Here is a 20433-nt window from a genome sequence, read left to right on the forward strand (position 1 = left end):
TTAACAAACAGATCAATTTAAACTGATATAAAACTAGACAGGAAATTAAAATTTAAAAAATGGAAAAATAACATTGGTAACAGGAAAAGTCTTTTGGTATATAAACAGAAGATATACTATAATTACAATTCTCAGAAATTTTAGTTTACATAAATAAAAGGGGATTGTCATACAAGTAACATGTTCTTTGATAGTTCTGTTCCTATTTTGATTTAAGACAGCAAGTAGATATAAAAGTGGAATTGTCTGATTGGTTTACTGTTTCAAGTGGGGTGCCTCAAGGCTCTGTATTTGTGGCTACCCTTTTTAGTATCTGTGTGTGGTCACTTTGCTTTCTTCTTGATTTACAGATACCATTTAGGATGTATGCAGATGACTTACAACTTTATTTTACTGTTAATGGAGATCTCAGTGCAGTTTTAAATCGAATTGTCACCTGTGTGCAGCTAAATTAGTAACTAGATGGGCCAGAATCGTTTGATCTTGAAGATAGAAGACAGAATTGATCTGTTTCTCTAGACAAATGGACTTCCTGGATGATCTCCTTATCTTTGTTAGATATTAGGGATGTGAATCGTTTTTCTGACGATTTAAAATATTGGAAGATATTTTCAAACTCGTCAGAATTTGGGGGGGCCCCCGAACCCGATAGGAAAACCCCACGGAATTTTTCAGGGGGTTCTCATATCGTTTTGGGGGGGGGGGGGTGGGAAAAAAGGGCACTTAAAATAAACACCAAACCCACGGATACCCTGTCACATGCTAAGGGCAAAGGGCCATCAGCGCCATTTTGATTAGTGGCAGCCAACGGCCCGAGAGCAGGAGATCGCTCCCGGGACCCCCACTGGACCACCAGATACTTTACAAATTTGGGGGGGGGGGGGTTGGGAGGGGGGGGGAATGTGAAAGAATTAAATTTAAAGGGTCGAGGTGTTTTTTTGTTTTTTTTTCAGCACAACACAGCCGATTAAAACAGGTAAGAATCGCAGGAACGAAGATTTCCCGCGGTTTTTACCTGAACTCGATACCGGAGTTGAGTCCGGTACCGATTCACATCCCTTTTAGATATGACTATTCCATTTAAAGATTCAGTTCATAATTTGGGCATTATATTTGATAGTAGATTGTCTTTTTGACAGCATTTTCAAAATATTTTGAAAACTGGCTATTATAAACTGCATCTTCTAAGACATTTGAAATATATTTTGAACCAACAGATTTTAGATCCAATAATAAGCTGAACTATTTTAACTCATTGTTCAATGGGCTTCCTAGTTGTCTATTATGAGCTCCAGGTTTTGCAAAACTCTACAGCTCGCTTAATAACTGGGTCTCAACATCAAGAACATATATCCCCCTATATTAAAGGAACTCCATTGGTTGCTGATTGAATACCGAATTAGATTTAAGATTCTTATAATGGTTTATAAGTCTGAAGTCCATTGCAGCTAGTTATTTGGCTGATCTGTTGCAGACCTATGTAATGAAAAGGACATTGAGGTCAGCTGATAAAAATTCTCTTGCCATTCCCACTGTAAAACTGGTGCGGCTGAATGAAACGCATCAAAGATCATTTTTTTGTCTCGGGCCCACTTTATGAAATGCATTGCCATCTTATTTGCCCTTATTTGATGACTTTAAGCAGTTCAGGAAACTGCTGAAGTCAGTTCTTTATAGGCAGGCTTATGATATGTTATGATATGAAATAATTGATTTGTTTTTATTTTCTGTTCTTGTTTTATTTGATTTGTTTTATTATTTTACTGCTATTCAACTGTATTGCTATGTTATAATTGTAAGTTTGTTTTGTAATCTGTTTAGCACATATTTTGATATAAGCAGAATATAAACATTTTTCAAATAAATAAATAAATAAAATAAACCTTGCCCCTCAGTAGTTGGGCATGTGTGGAACATATTCCCCATTGCTGAATCCATTTTATTTGGTGGAGATCTTTTAATTTTGGTAAGCACCAAGAAAACCACTTTGCCATTAATTAGTGCCCAGAAGTGTTGGTATAATCTTTCTCTGTCATTACTTAGTGTGATGGTAGTTGCCAATGTGTTATATAAAAAAAATTGCTTAGATAAATCTTACTTCTAAAGATTTTGTAACTTGCAATTTAAATGTTATTTGCCATGACATGGACAGTATTGGCTAAATATTAGTTAGCATTGGGCTAGCTGGGCCTGGGGATGTAGAAGTAATGTTTCCCTAGGAGAGGAAATTCTAGTCACTGCACAATGGTGATACCTAATAGTCAAACTCAAAGTGCAAATATATGGAATTCCCAAGCAAGCTGCAGTCTGTGCCCCAGATCAAGGACTATCACAAAAAAAGCTGGAGAAAGTGTTAAAAATGGGAAACCCCCATCCCTCCCACCAAGTAGATGCAAATGAAGATTCATGGCACCACGGCACCAGTATGGACCAGGTCCAATTAAGCTGAAAACACAAAGGGACAGGATGAAACAGTTGGGACAAAAAAGGAAAATAGAAAAGGCCAACAGCATGAGAGACCAAGTCCTCAAAATGAAAACTTAAGAGGTAAACATAGAAAACCCAAGTTCTATGAAATGATACTTACTCCAAGGGCAGCTTGGTAGGTGATTTCTGGTGGGAAAGTAAATGAAGGTCCAGTTATAACAGGACTGCTAGGAGGTGGAGTCACAATAAGCCCTGTAGTGCTGATATGAACCTGACAAGAATTTTGAAGACTGGTTTTAATGTCGAGCTTTCCTACAATAAAACATCTTCACAATTCATGATGATAACATCCACCTTAAACAAATTGACCAAGATTCTATAAACAAGAAAGCAAAGCTCTTACCAGTAACAGGTGTTCTCTGAAGACAGTAAGTTACCAATCACACAAGTGAATCATATGACTGTTCATGGCACTGAGTGGAACAATATTCCAGAACTTTCTGGAAAAGACTAGTAGCCTTTCTGCTCATGCATAGGTTTTTGTGCTCTGCAGCTGCCCTGCAGCTTCTCTCAGATTCTATTTAGGCAAGAGAAAATGCAGAGAAATCCTCCATGGGAGGATGCATTTGCGTGACTGGTGAACTGCTGTCTTCAGAGAACACCTGTTATAGGTCAACAATTTTGCTTTCTCTGAAGACAAGTAGGTTCACCATGTTATACAAATGGGACTCCTTTGCTAAGGATTACCTTCAACAACACAAAAATGACAACAAGAAGGAATGATTTTGCGGGCAATAAACCTTTTGTATTTTGTCTTCTATTTCATTTTTCATGTTTGTTTGTTTTTTTTAAACAGAAAAGACAACACAACACTATAAAAGAAGCCCTAAGAAACAGCGTGTTAGACTCAACCTCTCAAAAAAATCACAGAGGACACACAGTTCAAACCTACTATCCCAGCGGAAACCTGTGTCCAGACAATGTGACATGTATGTATGGATTGAACCTCACATTGCAGACTTGAAAATTTCCTTAAGGAAGGTAGACCTTATGCCTGGCATCAGACATTGTCCTCTAAGGTCGATTCTGCCCAGGTGTATAAAAAAGGAGATGCAGAATGCTATCCACTGGAAATTGTGTGTTATGTCACCAGACTGTTCAGATCTATTGGGTTAAAATAAACAAAACATTGAGTGGACATACTATGGGCTTAAGTCTGCTCCAGATAGAAGATGGTAGATCTCCTGCAATCCAAAGTATGGAGATGCTTAACCTTTATAGGCATGTGGCCTCCAAAAAAAAGTTGGTAGGATGATTGATTTGAGGTGGAAGTCCAACAGTACTTCAGGCAAGAACTTGAAATGTGTGCAAACCACCTCTTGTTATAATAAAGATACAGGAGTCACTAGGGCCTGGATCTTACTGTGGGCTAATGCTACTGCAACCAAAAAAGCAACCTTCCAGGTCAAGTACTTAGATCACAAAAGCTTAGAGACTCAAGAGGTTTTACCTGCTGAATTAGAACCACAGTTTCCAAAGACACAATGGAAGGCTTCAACTGAAGCTAGCCTAAATGAATTAGATAAAAAAAAGCCTGGATATACAGTATATATTTTGCTGCTATGTTGGTGAGAGGTGCCAACTCCAGGCAGGTGAACCCTAACAGAGCTGGATTTGAAGTTGAGTTCAGATGTAGAAGGTATTTAAGCAACTTCTGAGTTGGACTAAAGGATCTATGGGCCTGCCCTCACACCAGATGACAAACTCCTCAATTTGAAGAACACTACAGGATTCCTTTCTAGAAACTAGAAATATTTGAGACACCATATTGAAAAAAAACAGATTAAATTACTTCCCCTACAATACCCAAGTTCTGAGGGCTAAGGAAACAGAGTTGCTTACCTGTGACAAGTGATCTCCGAGGACGGCAGGATGTCAGTCCTCACATATGGGTAGAATCACTGGATGGAGCCTGGCACAGGAATTTTACTTCCAAGTTTCTAGAAACTTTGAGCATGCCCTATTGGGCATGTGCAGCATACTGCCACATATTCATTCAGGGGCCCCTTTAGTCTATTAATTTAGCTTAGACTTGGAGAAGCAATTACCAAGTAGAGGTGAAGCAGGTTTTGAGGACTGATCCTGCTATCCTTGCAGAACACCTATTACAGTAAGCAACTCTACTTTCTGAAGACAAGCAGAATGACAGTCCTCAGACATGGAATATTTCCTACCTACAAACTACCCCAAATGAAAAAAGGGGGAAGTGTCAACATGCAAAAACTGTTTTTGGTGGTAAGATGACATTTTCTATTTTCTTCCTTTTTATAAGGGCCGCCTGGAACCAAACCACACTTAAAACAGATTCCTCAGGTCAGAATGACCAAATCTACTGTTGCGTCAGTGGCCCTGTCCAACCAATAGTGCAATCTGAATGTGTGGCAAGAACTCCACGTCACAGCCTTGCAGATCTTCTTCTCATTGGAGGCTAATCAGCTACTGACTTTGTAATGGCTCTGACAATATGAGCCTTGACATGACCCACCAGATTCAAGCCTGCCTGGGCATAACAGATGGAAATGCAATCTGTCAACCAATTAGAAAGGATGTGTTTGCAACTCCAGGTTTGTTGGTGTCAAAAAAAAAAACAAAAGCTGGGTGAACTTTCTAAAGGCTTCAGTACACTCCAGAAAGAATGCCAAGGATCCATTGTAATTCAAATTGTGTATAGCTTGTTCACCTTCGTGAACATGTGGTCTGGGAAAAAATGTTGAAACAACAAATGACTGATTAAGATGGAAATCCAACAGTACCTTAAGCATGAACTCAGGATGTGTGCGCAGAACTATCCTACTGTAAAAAATATCAGTATAAGGAGGATAAGTCACTAGGATCTGGAGTTCAAAGACTGCAGGCTAAAATGAGAGCCACCAAAAATATGACCTTCCAGGTCAGGTAGTTCAGTTCACAGGGATCTATAGACTCAAAGGGAGCTTTCATCACCTGGGTTAATATCATGTTGAGGTTGCATGACAGTAGAAGGATTAATGGAAGGCTCCAAGTAAAGCAAGCTCTACATTAAATGGACAACTAAAGACTGTACAAAGATGAGTTTACCTTCTACACTAAAGTGAATCCTGAGTTGATCTTAAGATCTGATTCATCAAGCAGTTTTTGAGTGGAGCACGAGAAATGATCTAGAGCACACCATAAGGCATACCACCTTCATTTCAATCCATATGACTTTCGTGGAGTCCTTCCTGGAAACCAGAAGAATAGGAGACACATCCTCAGAAAAATCAAGAAGTTGCAAAGTTACCCTCGCAACATCTAGGCTGTGAGGGCTAGAGATCTGATACTGGAATGGCACAACAGCCCCCAAGATCTTGAGTGATTGGAATTGGGGAATTTCCCAGTTTGACTTGTTTCCTGATGGATGTCTCCCGCAGGAGAGGAAATCAAATCTGTTTTGGCCAATAGGACATTACACACACCTCCACGTGTCTTAAATGTGGATTGCAGGTTGGGACTTTGGCACATAAACTATTTGCCTGCCCCTCTTTACGGGCGTTTTGGACTGCCATAATGACTGTGATTGATCAGTGTACGGGAGCCACTACTAGCCTTACGGGGATGATACTGATTAGTAGCTCTATCCTGGGCACGCTGCTGGGCTGCAGCTCCAAGACACGCTTTGAAAGGGCGGCGGTTATGTTGGCATGCCGCACAGTGTTGGCGGACTGGCTGGACCCCGGCCGCGGACCCTCCTACCTTGCCTGGGCCCGGCGTATGGCTGACATGGCTCTTCTGGAACGCATGGCGTGTTCGCTGGGACATCGACCTCTGGATAACACTTACTGTGCATGTTGGAATGCCTGTGTGTTGGCTTTACCTGCGGAGCTACAGGACGAACTTAGACTGAATGGATATACTTCGGACTGGACTGTTCCAAAGGGGGGGAGGGGGGTGTTCTGAATGGGAAGTGAAAGGGGATGAATGAGGAATGCTTGATGGGGAGGTTTGGGCGGGGGGGTTGAGGGTATCCGCATGGATCCCCCTTCCCTATGAAAATACAAAACGTTATGGAGTGTTGGGTAATACCTGTACTGATGCTTTCTTTGCTTGTTACTGTGTATATTGTTCTAGTGTTCTCAGTGTTCTATGGTTGTTACTTACCCGATACTACCAATAAAAAAGATTTTGACAAAAAAAAATAGGACATTATGAGAATCATAGTTGCCCAGGCTCTTCTGAGTTTCAACAAGGTTTTTGCCTCAAGAGAAATTGGAGGATATGTGTACAGTAGGCCCTGACACCAATTCAAGGCAAAGACATCTGAAGCTAGTTTGCACCAAGTCCCCTTCTGGAACAGAACGGCAAGATCTTTCCATTCCAAGGAGAGACAGACAGATTTTTCCACCAGTGTGCCCCATTCGTGGATTATTTGGTTTGCTCCTCTCTCCCCCATCTATAGACCATTTGTGGGGTTCCAGACCCAATTCATTCTGTTCACCAAGACATTCTTCTCACCTGCCAGATATGTGGCACTGAGGACCATTTCCTAAGAGATGACCTAATCCCACATTTGGATAGTCTTCTGACACAGGAAATATTGCTACTTGTCTGTTTGAACAAGGATAACTCTGTTGGCCAACAAATCTCTGAAAACCTACAGAATGTACCATATTGCTCTTAGCTCTATGAAATGTTTTGGATGATATTTTTCCTGAGTAGTCCAAAGGCCCTGGGCACAGAGTCCTTCTATGTGGGTTCCCCAGCCCAGACTAGACAAACCCATGGTTAGGACAATTTGAATTCTAGGACTCTAGAAGGGTATACCCCTGGCCAGATTGCAATCAACCAGCCAAAAGGGACAAGCAGTCCCTTCAGAGGCTGAGTGATGTGGATGCTGTCCCAAAGATCTTAGGTGGTCTGATTCCACTGTAATCTGAGGGTCCAGTGGGCTCTTCTCATATGAAGACATGCCAAGGGAGTAACATGTACTGTTGATGCCATGTTAAAGCAAGTTATCTCATACTTATCCTCTCCAAAGCTGATATCAATGTGATATCCTAAGAGTGGAAGGCTCTTGCCTATGTCATGTCTAGCAGAGCTTCTATAAATTCCAATTGAGGTGACAGGTTCAAGTGGGATTTGGGGTAGTTGATGACTAACCATAGCAACTGCAACACACAGATAGTTTTGCTCATCATTTCTACAGCTGCCTTGAAACTTGCTCTTGAATAGCTATTTGTCCATGTAGGGAAACTATGCACCCCCAATTTGCATAGATGCACCCCCACCCCCACCGCAAGACCTTTTGTGAATACATGTTGCACCGACACCAGGTCAAAGGATAGTATGCAATATTGGAGGTAGTTGTTCCTTACTACAAAATCTGTGATATGTAAATATCCCTATGTGGATGAAAGCATCCTTTAGATCTAGAAAGCATAGCCAGTCCCCCTTTTAAAAGAATGGATTCAAGGTACCTAGGGAAGCTACCTTGTGATTTTAAGCAAGTCACTATCTTCCATTGCTTCAAGTTCAAACTTACCCCTAGATTCATCAAAATGCTTTAATAATGCATGGATAATGCCCACGGTAAGAAAAAGGGGTGTGTTTATGGTATTTTACACTTACTGTACCACGCGCTAACACAGCGCTTGGTGTTCACAGGGTGCGGTAAACTTTTGTACCCCACGATACTTCTGTTTTGCAGCTGAGAGAGAGACAGTATTTAGTAGTCAACTATTTATATCTCTATAGGAGGGCCAACTAATAACTCAAGGTGAGATATTGGTGGTTGTTTAGGGTTTAGGGATCAGTTTTAGATGCAGAGTGAGATGTAAGAACAGCACAATACACCGAGGTGCAGATCTGACGTCATCTGAAGTGAGAAAAGTCTCACAAAGATGAGATTTCTACAATGTTCTCTCACTCTAGCTTGATGGTCTCTATAACAGGGTAACCCCCCCCATCCTAACGATAAAAAGCTTGATGCAAGAAAACCAGATATTGGGGTAAGGAAGAAAAGCAAAAGAACAGCACAGCTGAAAGAAATATCAGTACAAAGCAACCATTCTGTGGACCATATGGAGAGAGAGAGAGAAGATCCTCAAGTATCAAATAATGCAATCAGAGACTAAGAAAATGTGGCAGAAAGATACAGAAATAGTCCCTAATAAACTGGGTGCCACTAGCCTGATTAAAAATAACTTTCAGGCACATCTAGATATGTTGCCTGTGCATATAATGCCTTATGAACTCCAAAAGAAAGTTCTCTTTGGCACAATACAAATATTAAGAAGGGCACTAGCAGTGAGTATGAGAGATTGATATTATTTTCAACATATCCTGACCTACAAATGAGGCTCATTCCTGTCAAAGTGCATACAAAATTAACCCATTTGAAGACATTATCCCAGAAGAATTCTGTAACAGGAACAAGAACTGGAACATTGGCTATTTTGTTTGAATTCTGAGCTCAATCTGGGTGCCAGTACAAACAGCTTCATGGGCCTTTGACACTATTTTTAACCTCAGAGCCTTTGGCTTAGATCAGTGATTCACAAACCTCACCCTGGAGGTCCCAGACAGTCAGGTTTTCAGGAGATCCATAATGAATATATATTGCAGATATACTGAAAACCTGACTGGCTGGGGATCCCCCCAGGAGGTGTTTAGGAACCACTTGCTTAGACAAATTTTCTGGGAACTGCAACACGTCACCAACTAAGATATCAATTGGTGAGTGGCTTGATGTACCCTTTGAGGATCAAGGGACTTGATGCTCAAATCTTGGCATTGATAAACCGTTGAGCAAGTAGCTGTGAAATTCTCCTTTGCACCTGTGCAAACAGTGGGGATGACAACACAGTAGACCCTATTGGAGACTATATAACAAGATGACTCCAGGGAAAGAGAGACAGAGCAGAACTGGCTCAGAAAGCACAGCTAACTTCCAGGCACACACCTGCTTTGGATCAGGTAGAATCTTTGCTGCCTTGATAGCATGCAAATTTTATCCCTTCCATATTCATTGCATATATCCTGAAAACCTGACTGGCTGAGGGCCCTCCAGGATAGGTCTGGGAACCTCTGTACTAGGGTTTGTCACCCATTTTTGTTTATTGGGAAAAGCTTAATCACAATTGGGACAATTTGTAACCATTGGCTGGCTTTTCTGAGATGGTGAGAAAGAAATAAAGAGGCAAAACCCAAAGAAAATAATTTCTTCAGGGAAAGATAACCTGTGAGAAAAATCTGGAGGCCTGCCTGAAGCCCCATTTCCCACTGAAAAATCAGGAGAAAGAGGACGAGATCAGTTTGGTGGCAGAACATCAAAAGAGAAAAAAATTTGAAGGGCCAACACTTGTCTAGGGACAAAGAGGATACACAAAGTAAAGCAGGAAAAGCATAATTGCTGAATTGAAACCACAAAGCCTAATGGACAACATCTGACTAAACCAGTGGAAAAAATGAAATAGAGGTGTGGAGATGCCACAGCACAGGAATTCCCAACACATGAACACAAAAAAATCTTCTAGTATTTTCCAGAAAGCATAGGAAATTTTTTATGGCACATAACCCACTTGTGTGAACCTGCTGGTCTTCATAAAAAAGCATGTCATGGACTGTTAAAATACATATTCCATATATTTAAGAGGAAAGTAAATCCCAGTACTGATTCAGGAATGTGGAATTATTCCCGCAGTAAATGTCAACTGCAATTTAAATGATACCTTGTTTATTTCTGTACTGTTAACTTTTGATAAAGATATAGAATTTGACTATGACCTTAAAAGGTTTACAGATACAAAACTGTCTTTTGAACAAATTAGCAACAGGATAAAAGAGTGTTCAGGGGTATAACTTAAATTAAATTATATAAATGAATGTTTTAAACAAAAATGTTATTTCTATAAAATAGTATAATATTAGTAACAGCGAATTACTAAGCTTATCAGGTGCTTTTTGTCAGAGGAGAAAGCTTAATTTTGTTAATCAATCTGGGTTTGTGCTTTAAAATGCAATCAGCACACTATATATATATATATATAATATTTTTTTAATGTATGATCACAGCCTAAAAATATAATTTGTGACAGTTTGAAACTTCCATTTCTTTTATACAGAAGACATTAAAATATTTGTGGAATATATAAAAAATGTATTTTAATCAAGTTTTGCAGCACAGTGCGCTTGCCACTTATGATTTTCACGATTGCCAAGACCATCATTTATTCCATTATCTCTTCACATTTTTACTTTGTCATGCCCTTTTATGTACAACAAGCCCTAAATCTCTAATCTTCAATATACACAATACGTATGGAAAGATGCACCATATTAAACATGTGCACATCTTTCTCTAACTCCTACAAAATCTGCCTCCAAACTGCCATTACTGTTAAAAAAAAAAACCAAAAACCCTCAAACTCGACAAGTCGTGTGGCACCTTATAGACTAATTAATTTATTAAAGCAAGAGCTTTCGAGGACAGGGTCCACTTTGTCAGATGCAATTTCCCCTCATCGGCATTACTCATTTCTTAATCCTCCTTGCTCTTTGATCCCCTCACCCAGAAAGTTCCAAGTTCATTTCTGCTTGGGGACAATGTTAAAAATGAGCATCATGAGATGTTCTCAGGAGTGCTGACAAGTGTCACAGGATATACCACATAACCCAGTCATTCTAAGTCATAAGTTTTCCCGGTTTTATGCATGCGCATTGTAAAACTGATTTCTCAGTTCACTTTACTCAGTATTATAGTACCCTTCAATCATGGCTGCAGAGCATTCAGGGATGTTTTTGCATGAAAGATAACATAAAATACATTTGTACTATTTTGTTTTAAAGGCTGCTTAAGTGCTGCATTTCATTCCAAGTCTATTACCTGAGAAGGAGCACTGCAAGACAGACCAGTTAGTTCACTTATACGAGCTGCAGCAGTGGGGTTACTGGAGCTGATGAGGACAGGTGGGCTAATTTCCATGGAGTGGCGGTTTTGAGAAGATTGTGAGGCTTTATTAGACATAGTAAGGGAAGTAAAGGAGTGCCGTTTTTTGGTGTTCTTCTTAGTATCAGAGTACTTTTGGGTTGAGTTGCTATAGGCTGCCCCTGAGGTACCTTCTCCAGAGTCCAATCCAGAACTTGAGGGCTTGTCCAGCTCTATCAGTTGTTTGGCCGCTGAATTAAACTGCAAAAAACAACAACATGAATGGGATGATTGCTAAATTGGATAATCTGATTGAAACATTTAACAAGCCAAGCGTGTAAAATAAGACATTACATTGCACATGGGAGAATTTGCCTTTTTCAAGTTCAACAGCGGGTTAAAGTACAGAGTCAAAGAAGATTTTTCTTTACCTAAAGCATTTTATGAGTTGCCGGGGAATTTTATGTATAAATTTCACAGAATGAGAAACATTAAAGACAAGTGATCTTCTTTATTTCTCAAGTGATGGCCACTTTGGATCCAGTGGGGATGGAGTGGAGTTGGATTGGGTTGGGAAGGGAGATCCCCTTCCAGTGTTGTTCTCAACCAGAGTGGGGAGAGGCAATGGGGTCCACCTGCAATGTTGGGGGAAGGTTCCCCCTTACAGCCAGCCAGAGGCAAAGCCTGATTGCAGTATTGTACTGGTGGTGCAAAACTCTTTCCACTATACTATGATGGCCCTAACAGGGATTTTCAAATATCAAATAGGAGAGAACAAACATCATTGTAAGAGTGGAGAGGAGAAAAAAAAAAGGACAGAGGATCAGATCAAGAATAAAAGCTTCTGCAAAGTAATTGGAGAGCGATTCTAAGAACTCAAAGAACAGGGTCACAAGAGGAATACAAGGGGCTAAGAGCCAGCTGGGAAGAGAAGGAGGTAGAGGAAGCGGGGTGGACACAGGATAAAGCGCAGCAACAATCTGCAGACACATGAGGATAGTACTGGTGACATTCTCTCCCCCATTCCCCGTCCAGAGTCTTGGCGGGTCCACTCTTCATTCCTCCTCCCTCCATCCACCTCCCTCCCTCCCAGCCCCCAACGCTTTCCATCCTCCAAGCTGTAGGACAAGCAGTGCATGTTGGGAAGCAGCACTCGGCCACACAGCATTCCAGCCACCTCTTCTCCTACTCATCAATCACAGGCTTCACTGTCCCTGTCTCTCTCTCTCCTTCCAACCAGCAGGCAGGGTGACAGAGCCATGGCTCCTCCTGCTTTCCTCTCTGCCTGCACCTCTCAGCGGATCTCCATGACAGCACTGTGCTGGCAACAGCAGCCACGTAGACATGCAGTGAGATACGAGCAGCAGCATGATGAAGTGCATGCAGGCATGCACAACCACCAGGCATTAACCAGCTCGAGGAGAAGGAGGCAGAGGCTGTAGTAAGAAGGGCGCGGTAACAGCAACAAGCGCAGCTGTGAGAACTGAAGCCTGGGACTAGCTGGGGGCTACACTAAGGGTCTGCAGGAGCCACCACTGGCTCACAGGCCTTACCTTGAAGAACACTTATAGACAATCATATTCAATTATAATACAAAATGCAGTGCTGGATTACAATGCTATTATTTATTTAAAATTATTTGCACCTAATGTCCATTACTGTGCCTGAATAACAATGCAACTAATATCTGTAAAGAAATTGACATTCTTCCTGCGGGTAAAATCCAGAAACAAATCAGGCTTTGACGCCATACAAATATTCCTATTTTGCTACCATATCTTCAATCTACCTTAATAACTTTTTAGAATTAAGGGAAAGCAGACTCTCTTATCTGTAACAAGTGTTCTCTAAATCCTCTCTAGTGGGGCGATATCATCCAATGGAGCTTGGTGCAGAAAATTTACATAAAAGTTTCTAGAAGCTTTTAGTATGCTCGACTGAGCATGTGCAACCTGACCTGTGTCACCATTCTGCAAGGGACCCCTTCAGTTTATTCATAACTGATGAGAACCTGGAGACTAGATCCAAGGGGAGGAGGATGGATTTTATGAGGACTTAGATCCTGTTGTCCTTGGAGAACACCTGTTACAAATAAGATAGTAATGAGAGCAAGTAAAGACCAAATGGTCCATCCAGTCTGCCCAGCAAGTTGTTCATGGTCGTAACGCAAATCCATGCAGGTTATCCCCATGCTTTCTGTTAGGGGTAGTAACTTCTACTCCGTGCAGGTTACCATATTCATCCCTTTCTTCATTTCCAATATCTAGCCTCTAGGTATCCACGGTATTTATCCCATGCCCTTTGAATTCATTTACTAATTTTGTCCTTACCACCTCTTCCAGGACAGCATTCTAGGTATCCATCACCACCTCTGTGAAGAAGTATTTCCTGATGTTGGTTTTGAATTGCTCTACAGTTTCCTTTCCAAGAGAACAGTTTTGAAGCTCGTGCATCATTAATACCTTTCAGGTATCTGAAGGTTTGTATCATATCTCCCCTGCACCCCCTCTCCTCCAGGGTATATATATTTAGATCTTCCAGACTCTCCTCCTAGGTCTTCCGAAACAGACCCCACACCCCACATTTTGGTCACCTTTTCTCTGGACCGCTTCCATCCTGTCTCTATCCTTTTTGAGATATGATCTCCAGAACTGAAAACAGCCTCACCAAGGACCAGTACAAAGCACACCAAGGACCTGTCAAGGGCATTGTTACCTTTTTCTTACTGGTTATGCCTCTCTCTATGCAGCCCAAAATCCTTCTGGCTTTAGGTATCTCCCTGTCACATTGCTTCATGCCTTCAGATCACCAGATACTATTAGCCCAAGGTCCCTCCCCAGTCTGTGCACAATAATCCCCTCACAATACAGCTATTTGGATTACTGCACCCCAAATGCATGACTCTGCACTTTCTTGGCATTGAATCTCAGCTGCCAAATCTTCAACCGCTCTTCAAGCTTTCTTAAATCACTTTTCATTCTATCTACTTTGGGTGTGTCCACTCTGTTGTAAGATCTTAGTATCATCCACAAACACACAAATTTTACCTTTTTTGAAATTAAAACTTTATTAAGTTTTAAATCAAATGCATGATACAAAACCAAAGAATGTAAGATACAAGAAATAACTCAGAATTATTTAAACAAACTATTCAAACAAGATATAGCAAACCTAAGTCCACACATGAGGGAACTAAACCCTTAGTAAGAGAATCAAAGAAAATAAAAAATAAACCTCCCACTGAGCTATCACTGTAATTTATCTAAAATAAATGTATGCAGGTGAACTGGATCTAAGAAAATAAACTTGTTCCTCTAATATGTAAGCAAACATTTACAGTGCAACTTGAAAAAAAAAAAAAGTTGCACCAAGGGAGAGCACCTGTTTCAATTGCAAAAAGGGTTTCCTTTTTGTCTGTCTCCCTAGAGCTATTTGGAAAAATATGAACCTTTTGGTAAAATATGAACCTTTTGGTCACATAACAATGAGTCTTTATATTTAAAATAATGCTGAAATACTATGTCTTTAGCAGTTTCTCAGGAAAAGGACATCAGAAACATAGCTGTATTGTCGAAGAATACAGAGATGGGTTCAAACACAATGTAAGCTCCCTCAGAAGCAGCAGAAATTCTCCTCAAATTAGGAACATAAGAACAATTAGATAAAGACCCTATCAGGTAGCAATTGGTGTACTTCAGTAACAATGTTTAAACATTTCCAGCCCAGACACTAATCTAGATCTAGAAAAATTCAAAATTCTTTAAGTTCCTATATCTAAACCAATTCTGATTAATAATGGATAATTAAATGAGCCTTAACAATAGTTGACATTAGACATGTGTATCGGATAGCACGATCGTTTCGGGCTTTGTTATCAGGGAACCGCTAACATTTCAATGTAAGCGTGTGCTGACCCTGAAAAACAAAATTTCCCAACATTTTGGGACAATTTCCTTTGTTTTTCAGGGTGGCCGAAACAGGACAAATTAGACAATTTCGTTGAAATTGTCTAATTCGGCCTAGACAAATGCACATCCCTAGCTGACATTGCATTTTGCAAGTATGTAACTGCAGCTTGGCAAGTTGTCAAAGACCACTGACATAGTTGCATTTGTGATTCAAGAGTATCCATTCTCGAATCTAAATTTAACAATGGAGATCTAATGTATTGATCTTATCTAGGGGTATGTGTGGGTGCCCACTTTCTCTGTTTATGCTTTCCATAGACCCTTTAATATGGTGAGTTGAGGAAGATAGAGAGATTGAAAGAGTTCAGTTCGGGTTCTATTGTTTCAAACTAGCTGCCACTGCAAACAATTTACTAGTATATTTTACTAATCCTAAGATCTCCTTAAACAATTTACTGGCAGTTTTTGATAATACTGGGAAGTTCCAGGCTTCTGAAATGCAACAGCAATCTGGGATCCTTTTTGCATGTATTTTGGTGGTGTCTGGTTGGAAAACCTTTTAGCAAAAAATCTCCAGCTTTCTTAGGCACTCAGTGCAAGTAATGTCATTTGATGATGCTTCTTCTTTAAAATACACTGGCACTGGGATGAAATTGTTTGTACGGAAAGCTCTTATTGGGAAAGAAAATTTTGTTCATCTGGTGGGACATCTCAGCAGGATGCTGGGCTTGATGAACCCTTGATCTAACCCAGCATTGCATGTTCTTATGTTCCTATTGGCATTAACGAAATTTGTTACATGTCATTATGCAACTGGAGTACTCGGTGAGCCCTAAAATCTTTTAAAGGCAAAAGAGATTTCCTAGCAATTTGGGAAACCTAACTACAGATGTTGCCTCCATAAGCTCTCAGCTTAGTTTTAAATTTATCATAGATTCTATGGCTTGGCTAATTTTGTGAGATAAATAAATACATAAAAATAAAAAATATCTCTATTTGCTTGCTTTTATATACCGACGTTCGTCAGGAACATCACATCGGTATACAATGTAATAATGAGAGACAGTTAAAAGACTTAAGGTTTTTGCTCCCCAATTTGACATGTCAGTGGTTAGTAGGGAGGACTTGTTGCTGTATCTATAGGGGTATGAATCAAAGGAAAGCACTGAGTATTTTAATATTGTATGTTGGAGTCACTCTTCTGAGACTTAGAGAAGTTATCTTTCAAGTTTAGTTTAGGGGATTTTGTGGGTTAAAAGTGAAAAATCCATGGTAAAAGATGACTTGTTATTCCACTTGTTTCTTGAAATTTGTAAGAAACCAATGCATTTTGCTGTATATTACTGTTTCTTTTAATAAACAGCTTTAAACAAACAGGTTTGTCATGTGGAATCCTGTGCTCTCTCTGTGATTGGTCCAACACCATGGAATGCTTTGCCTATCCAGCTGCAGCTTGTTCCCAATATTGCATCTTTTCATAAACAGTTAAAAGCCATACTATTTCAAGAAGCTTTTGTTCATATTTTATGAAGAATTTGTTTAGTATAGTTTAAATTTTCTTTTTTCTTTATATTTTGTCTTTTTGATTTGTCTTACTATTAATGTTATTTATATCGCTTAGAGCGATTAATTCGCTTTAAGCAATCTATAAGAATTTAAAGTAATTTGGCAATGACTTGCAAGAGTACAATAGTTATTCTATTGGTAAGGATTTGGTCACTCCCTTGTTTTATCTAATTGATTTGATGTGAAAATGGTTTTTGTCCTTCTTAACTAGAATAATAATCTATAAATCAAAAAATGTTCTTAAGGGTAGATATAGCATGGAAAATGATGATCCATTAAGGATATATAAGCACATTCAGAACCCTCTTAACTAGCTTCTCAGTAGTGATGAAAATAGACAACGAAAACAAAAAGAGAAGAAATTCTCACAGAAAAAAATGATTTTATGACCCGATTGAAAACAATGAATGCAGTTTTGTGCAAAAGGACCACTTCATTTCAGTGACAGTAAGTGGTAGTGCAGAAAATGTTAAGCTTGAAAAAGCTTAAAAGCCAAACTAGGCCACTACTGGGAAAGAAGGAATGTTTAGCTGAAGAAAATGCAAATACTATGGAAAAAATTCCTGAATCAAAAAACAGAGATGGAAGCAATCTGATGTGTGTCCACCTCCTCCTTCCTCCAAAGGAATAACAAAAAGATAAACAGCTGCAAGTCTACCAGTGTATGGAAAAACATTGCACATGCCTAGAAAGCTCTACAAAGATCCTCTGCATTGGATCAAGACAGTCATGTGACCCATGTATCTGATTTGTCAGAGAAATTGTCTTTTCTTACACTGTAATTGAGTTTGAGCAAGTCTAGTTTTATTAATTTAAAAATGATTAAAAAGAGAAAATATTTCAGGCATATGAGAACAATTGAAACAAACTAAGCAAACAATTTTTGTGAATTATTTTTTAGCTATTACATTAATCTTAAAACTTTCCTTGTCCAACTAACATTTTTTTGATACATACAATTGAACCAAATGCTTAAGTTACATATCACATAATATTTGCCAGTAGTTTTGAATGTATACTGACAGTATAGAAAGCTGGTTTTAATTAGCTTTAAGGATAAACCATTTCACAGTTAAAGAGATGCTTGAAAAAAAAATCAAGAATATTCATAACCACTTATAGCCAAGATAAAGGAGCTCGAAATAGCTGAAGCCATGTATTAGGTCTCAGGATGGTTTAAGCAAAATTATCAAAGATTTATGGCAAATAGATTTAAAGAAATAAATTGCTTGAAAGATGGTCTTATGTGCAGAACATACTCTACCCTTTTGATGTTAATAAAAAGTGAGACATAACTCACATTATCAAACTGCACAAAAACATTGACATTATTATATAGAAGATTTTGGCATAATCCTTCCTTATTTACCACTACAATTTCTGTTTGAGAGTACAAGAGGCTCTCATATCAAGACCATATCAACTTTACATATAACAGCAAAAAAGGATACTGGGAGAAGGCTTTCAACAGCGTGAATGCTCCATTCAATTCTCCATTACACCCAAAATCACATACAATGGGGAAGAAGAGAGATAGTAGGGAGGGGAAGGGAACAGGGAAAGATCTCCTGCGAAGAAAGGGTGTGTGCTTAAGAAGTTACAGCAATTACAATGAGGCAATATAAGTTTATTGTTTATTAAAATTTCTTAATTGCTTTGAGCGCACGCTGTAAGTGATTCACAAAATGAACAACAAAAAATAAATTGATAAACAGCATAAAAATCATACACTAATCAGAATCACAAAGACACAATCATGATGAACATAAATTGAAATTAATAAACTACATAACTATTTAGGAAACTGTTAGATTTCTTTTTTTAAGCATTCCACCGGGCTCCATAACACAGGAAAGGAACTCCTTACAACAGGAGAAGCTACCAAATTTGAAAGGACTTGTCAATTAAACGCTTGCTTAAACAGGAAAACCTTTAAAGCTGTTTTAAATTTTTTTAGGCACTCAAGTCTCAAGGACACGGGAATGGAATTCCATAAACTAGGGGCAGCTACTGAAAAAACACAGTCTCTAGTAGATGATAGTCTTGCTGTTTTTATTGAAGGCACCTCAAGAAGGCCCCTCTCCTGAGATCTACGATTCCTAGACAGTTGGTAAATATATAACAGTGAGTTTACCCAAGGAAATGAAGAGGTACTAAGCAATTTATAGATCATAAGTAGTATCTTTGAATGAACTCTATAACGAACTGAAAGCCATTGAAGAAGAAATAAAGTTGGCGTAATGTGATCAGTGCGTTTTGCTCCACTAATAAAATGTACTGTGGAATTGAGAAGAAGCTGGAGAGGTTTTAGAGTCAACTCAGGATGTCGAAAGTATATGGCTTTGCAGTAATTGATAGGTAACACTGATGCCTGAACCACTAACTTGAAGTCATTTGGTTCAAACAGATTTTTTTAGAACATGTAAAACCCTCAATTTAAAGAAACCACTTTTGGTTACACTTAATATGCTAATGAAATTATAGATTCGAGTGAAGTCATACATTGAGGCTTTTGATATGTGACGAAATAGGAAAATGAATGCTGTTCAAAACTATGTTAGCAGGAATAATGACATTATTGGAACATTTGATAACCAAAAACTCTGTTTTAGAAATATTTAAGAAGATTATATTGCAGCCATTGTTTTATGTCTGACAAACAAATTCCAATACCATTCACCATCTCTACCAGGTAGAACTCATCTTAACAAAAAATTGGATATAGTTAGCATAAATTCTATACCCATCACATAGGCTCGACCAGATTTTACAGATTGGGGCTAAATAGATGTTATTTTATTTATTTATTTATTTTAAGTTTTTCTATACCGGCATTCACAATAAATATTGCATCATGTCGGTTTACAATTAACAAGTGGATGATAACCTGTGAGAATCGACTGGACAAGTAAGATGTTAACCAGGCTAAAGCTTGCCCGGATATCCCGCATTCTTTAAGGTGAAGAAGCAATAAGTCATAATCAATTGTATCAAAAGCTGAAGAGATATCTAACATGACTAAAACATAAGAATGCCCATTATCAAGCCCACATCTGATGTTATCAAGAAGAGAGATTTAAGGGCTTTTTCTAAAACCAAACTGCAAAGGGTCAAGGATCTGATGTTCCTCAACAAAAGAACATAATTGCTTCAAAACTACACTCTCCAAAAGCTTGGCAAGGAATGATGAAGAGATGGGTCTATAATTCATAGACATTGAAGAATCCAAACCAGTTTGGTTATTTTTTTGTTTGTTTTTGTTTTTTTAAGTAGAGACCTAATAACAGATTGTTTCAAACTAGATGGTACCACTCCTCCAGTCAGAAAAAGGTTAACGATCTTACTAAGAATAGGAGCAATGAGATCTCTGGAGCACTTCAAAGTGGGCACACTGCAATTGTTTAAAGCACAAAAAGAGGGATTAAGTATGAAACTGGCCTGACCAATTTCAAACGTGGTAGTAAGATCAAATTCAGACCACAATATCATGTGTATTTCTGAAGAACTGACTGACAACTCACTATCAAATCTAGTACTTTGGATTTCAAAACAATCCTTGAACTCGTGACAGGAAATGGTATGAACAAAGCA

At 39.0% G+C, this 20433-nt stretch overlaps 1 protein-coding gene across 1 annotated transcript in view; it reads right to left on the reverse strand.

Moving 5' to 3' along the window:
* Nucleotides 1-20433, reverse strand: part of SH3RF1 (SH3 domain containing ring finger 1) — a 321835-nt gene that overhangs the window by 119393 nt on the left and 182009 nt on the right. Inside the window, exons 5-6 of the mRNA XM_029573678.1 lie at nucleotides 11327-11629; nucleotides 2588-2698 (exon numbers count right to left, since the gene is read on the reverse strand). Of these exons, the coding sequence (XP_029429538.1) occupies nucleotides 2588-2698; nucleotides 11327-11629 (414 nt within the window). The remainder of the gene's footprint in view (nucleotides 1-2587; nucleotides 2699-11326; nucleotides 11630-20433) is intronic.

This window comes from Rhinatrema bivittatum, chromosome 1, assembly GCF_901001135.1.
Source record: "Rhinatrema bivittatum chromosome 1, aRhiBiv1.1, whole genome shotgun sequence".
Lineage (NCBI taxonomy): Eukaryota > Metazoa > Chordata > Amphibia > Gymnophiona > Rhinatrematidae > Rhinatrema > Rhinatrema bivittatum.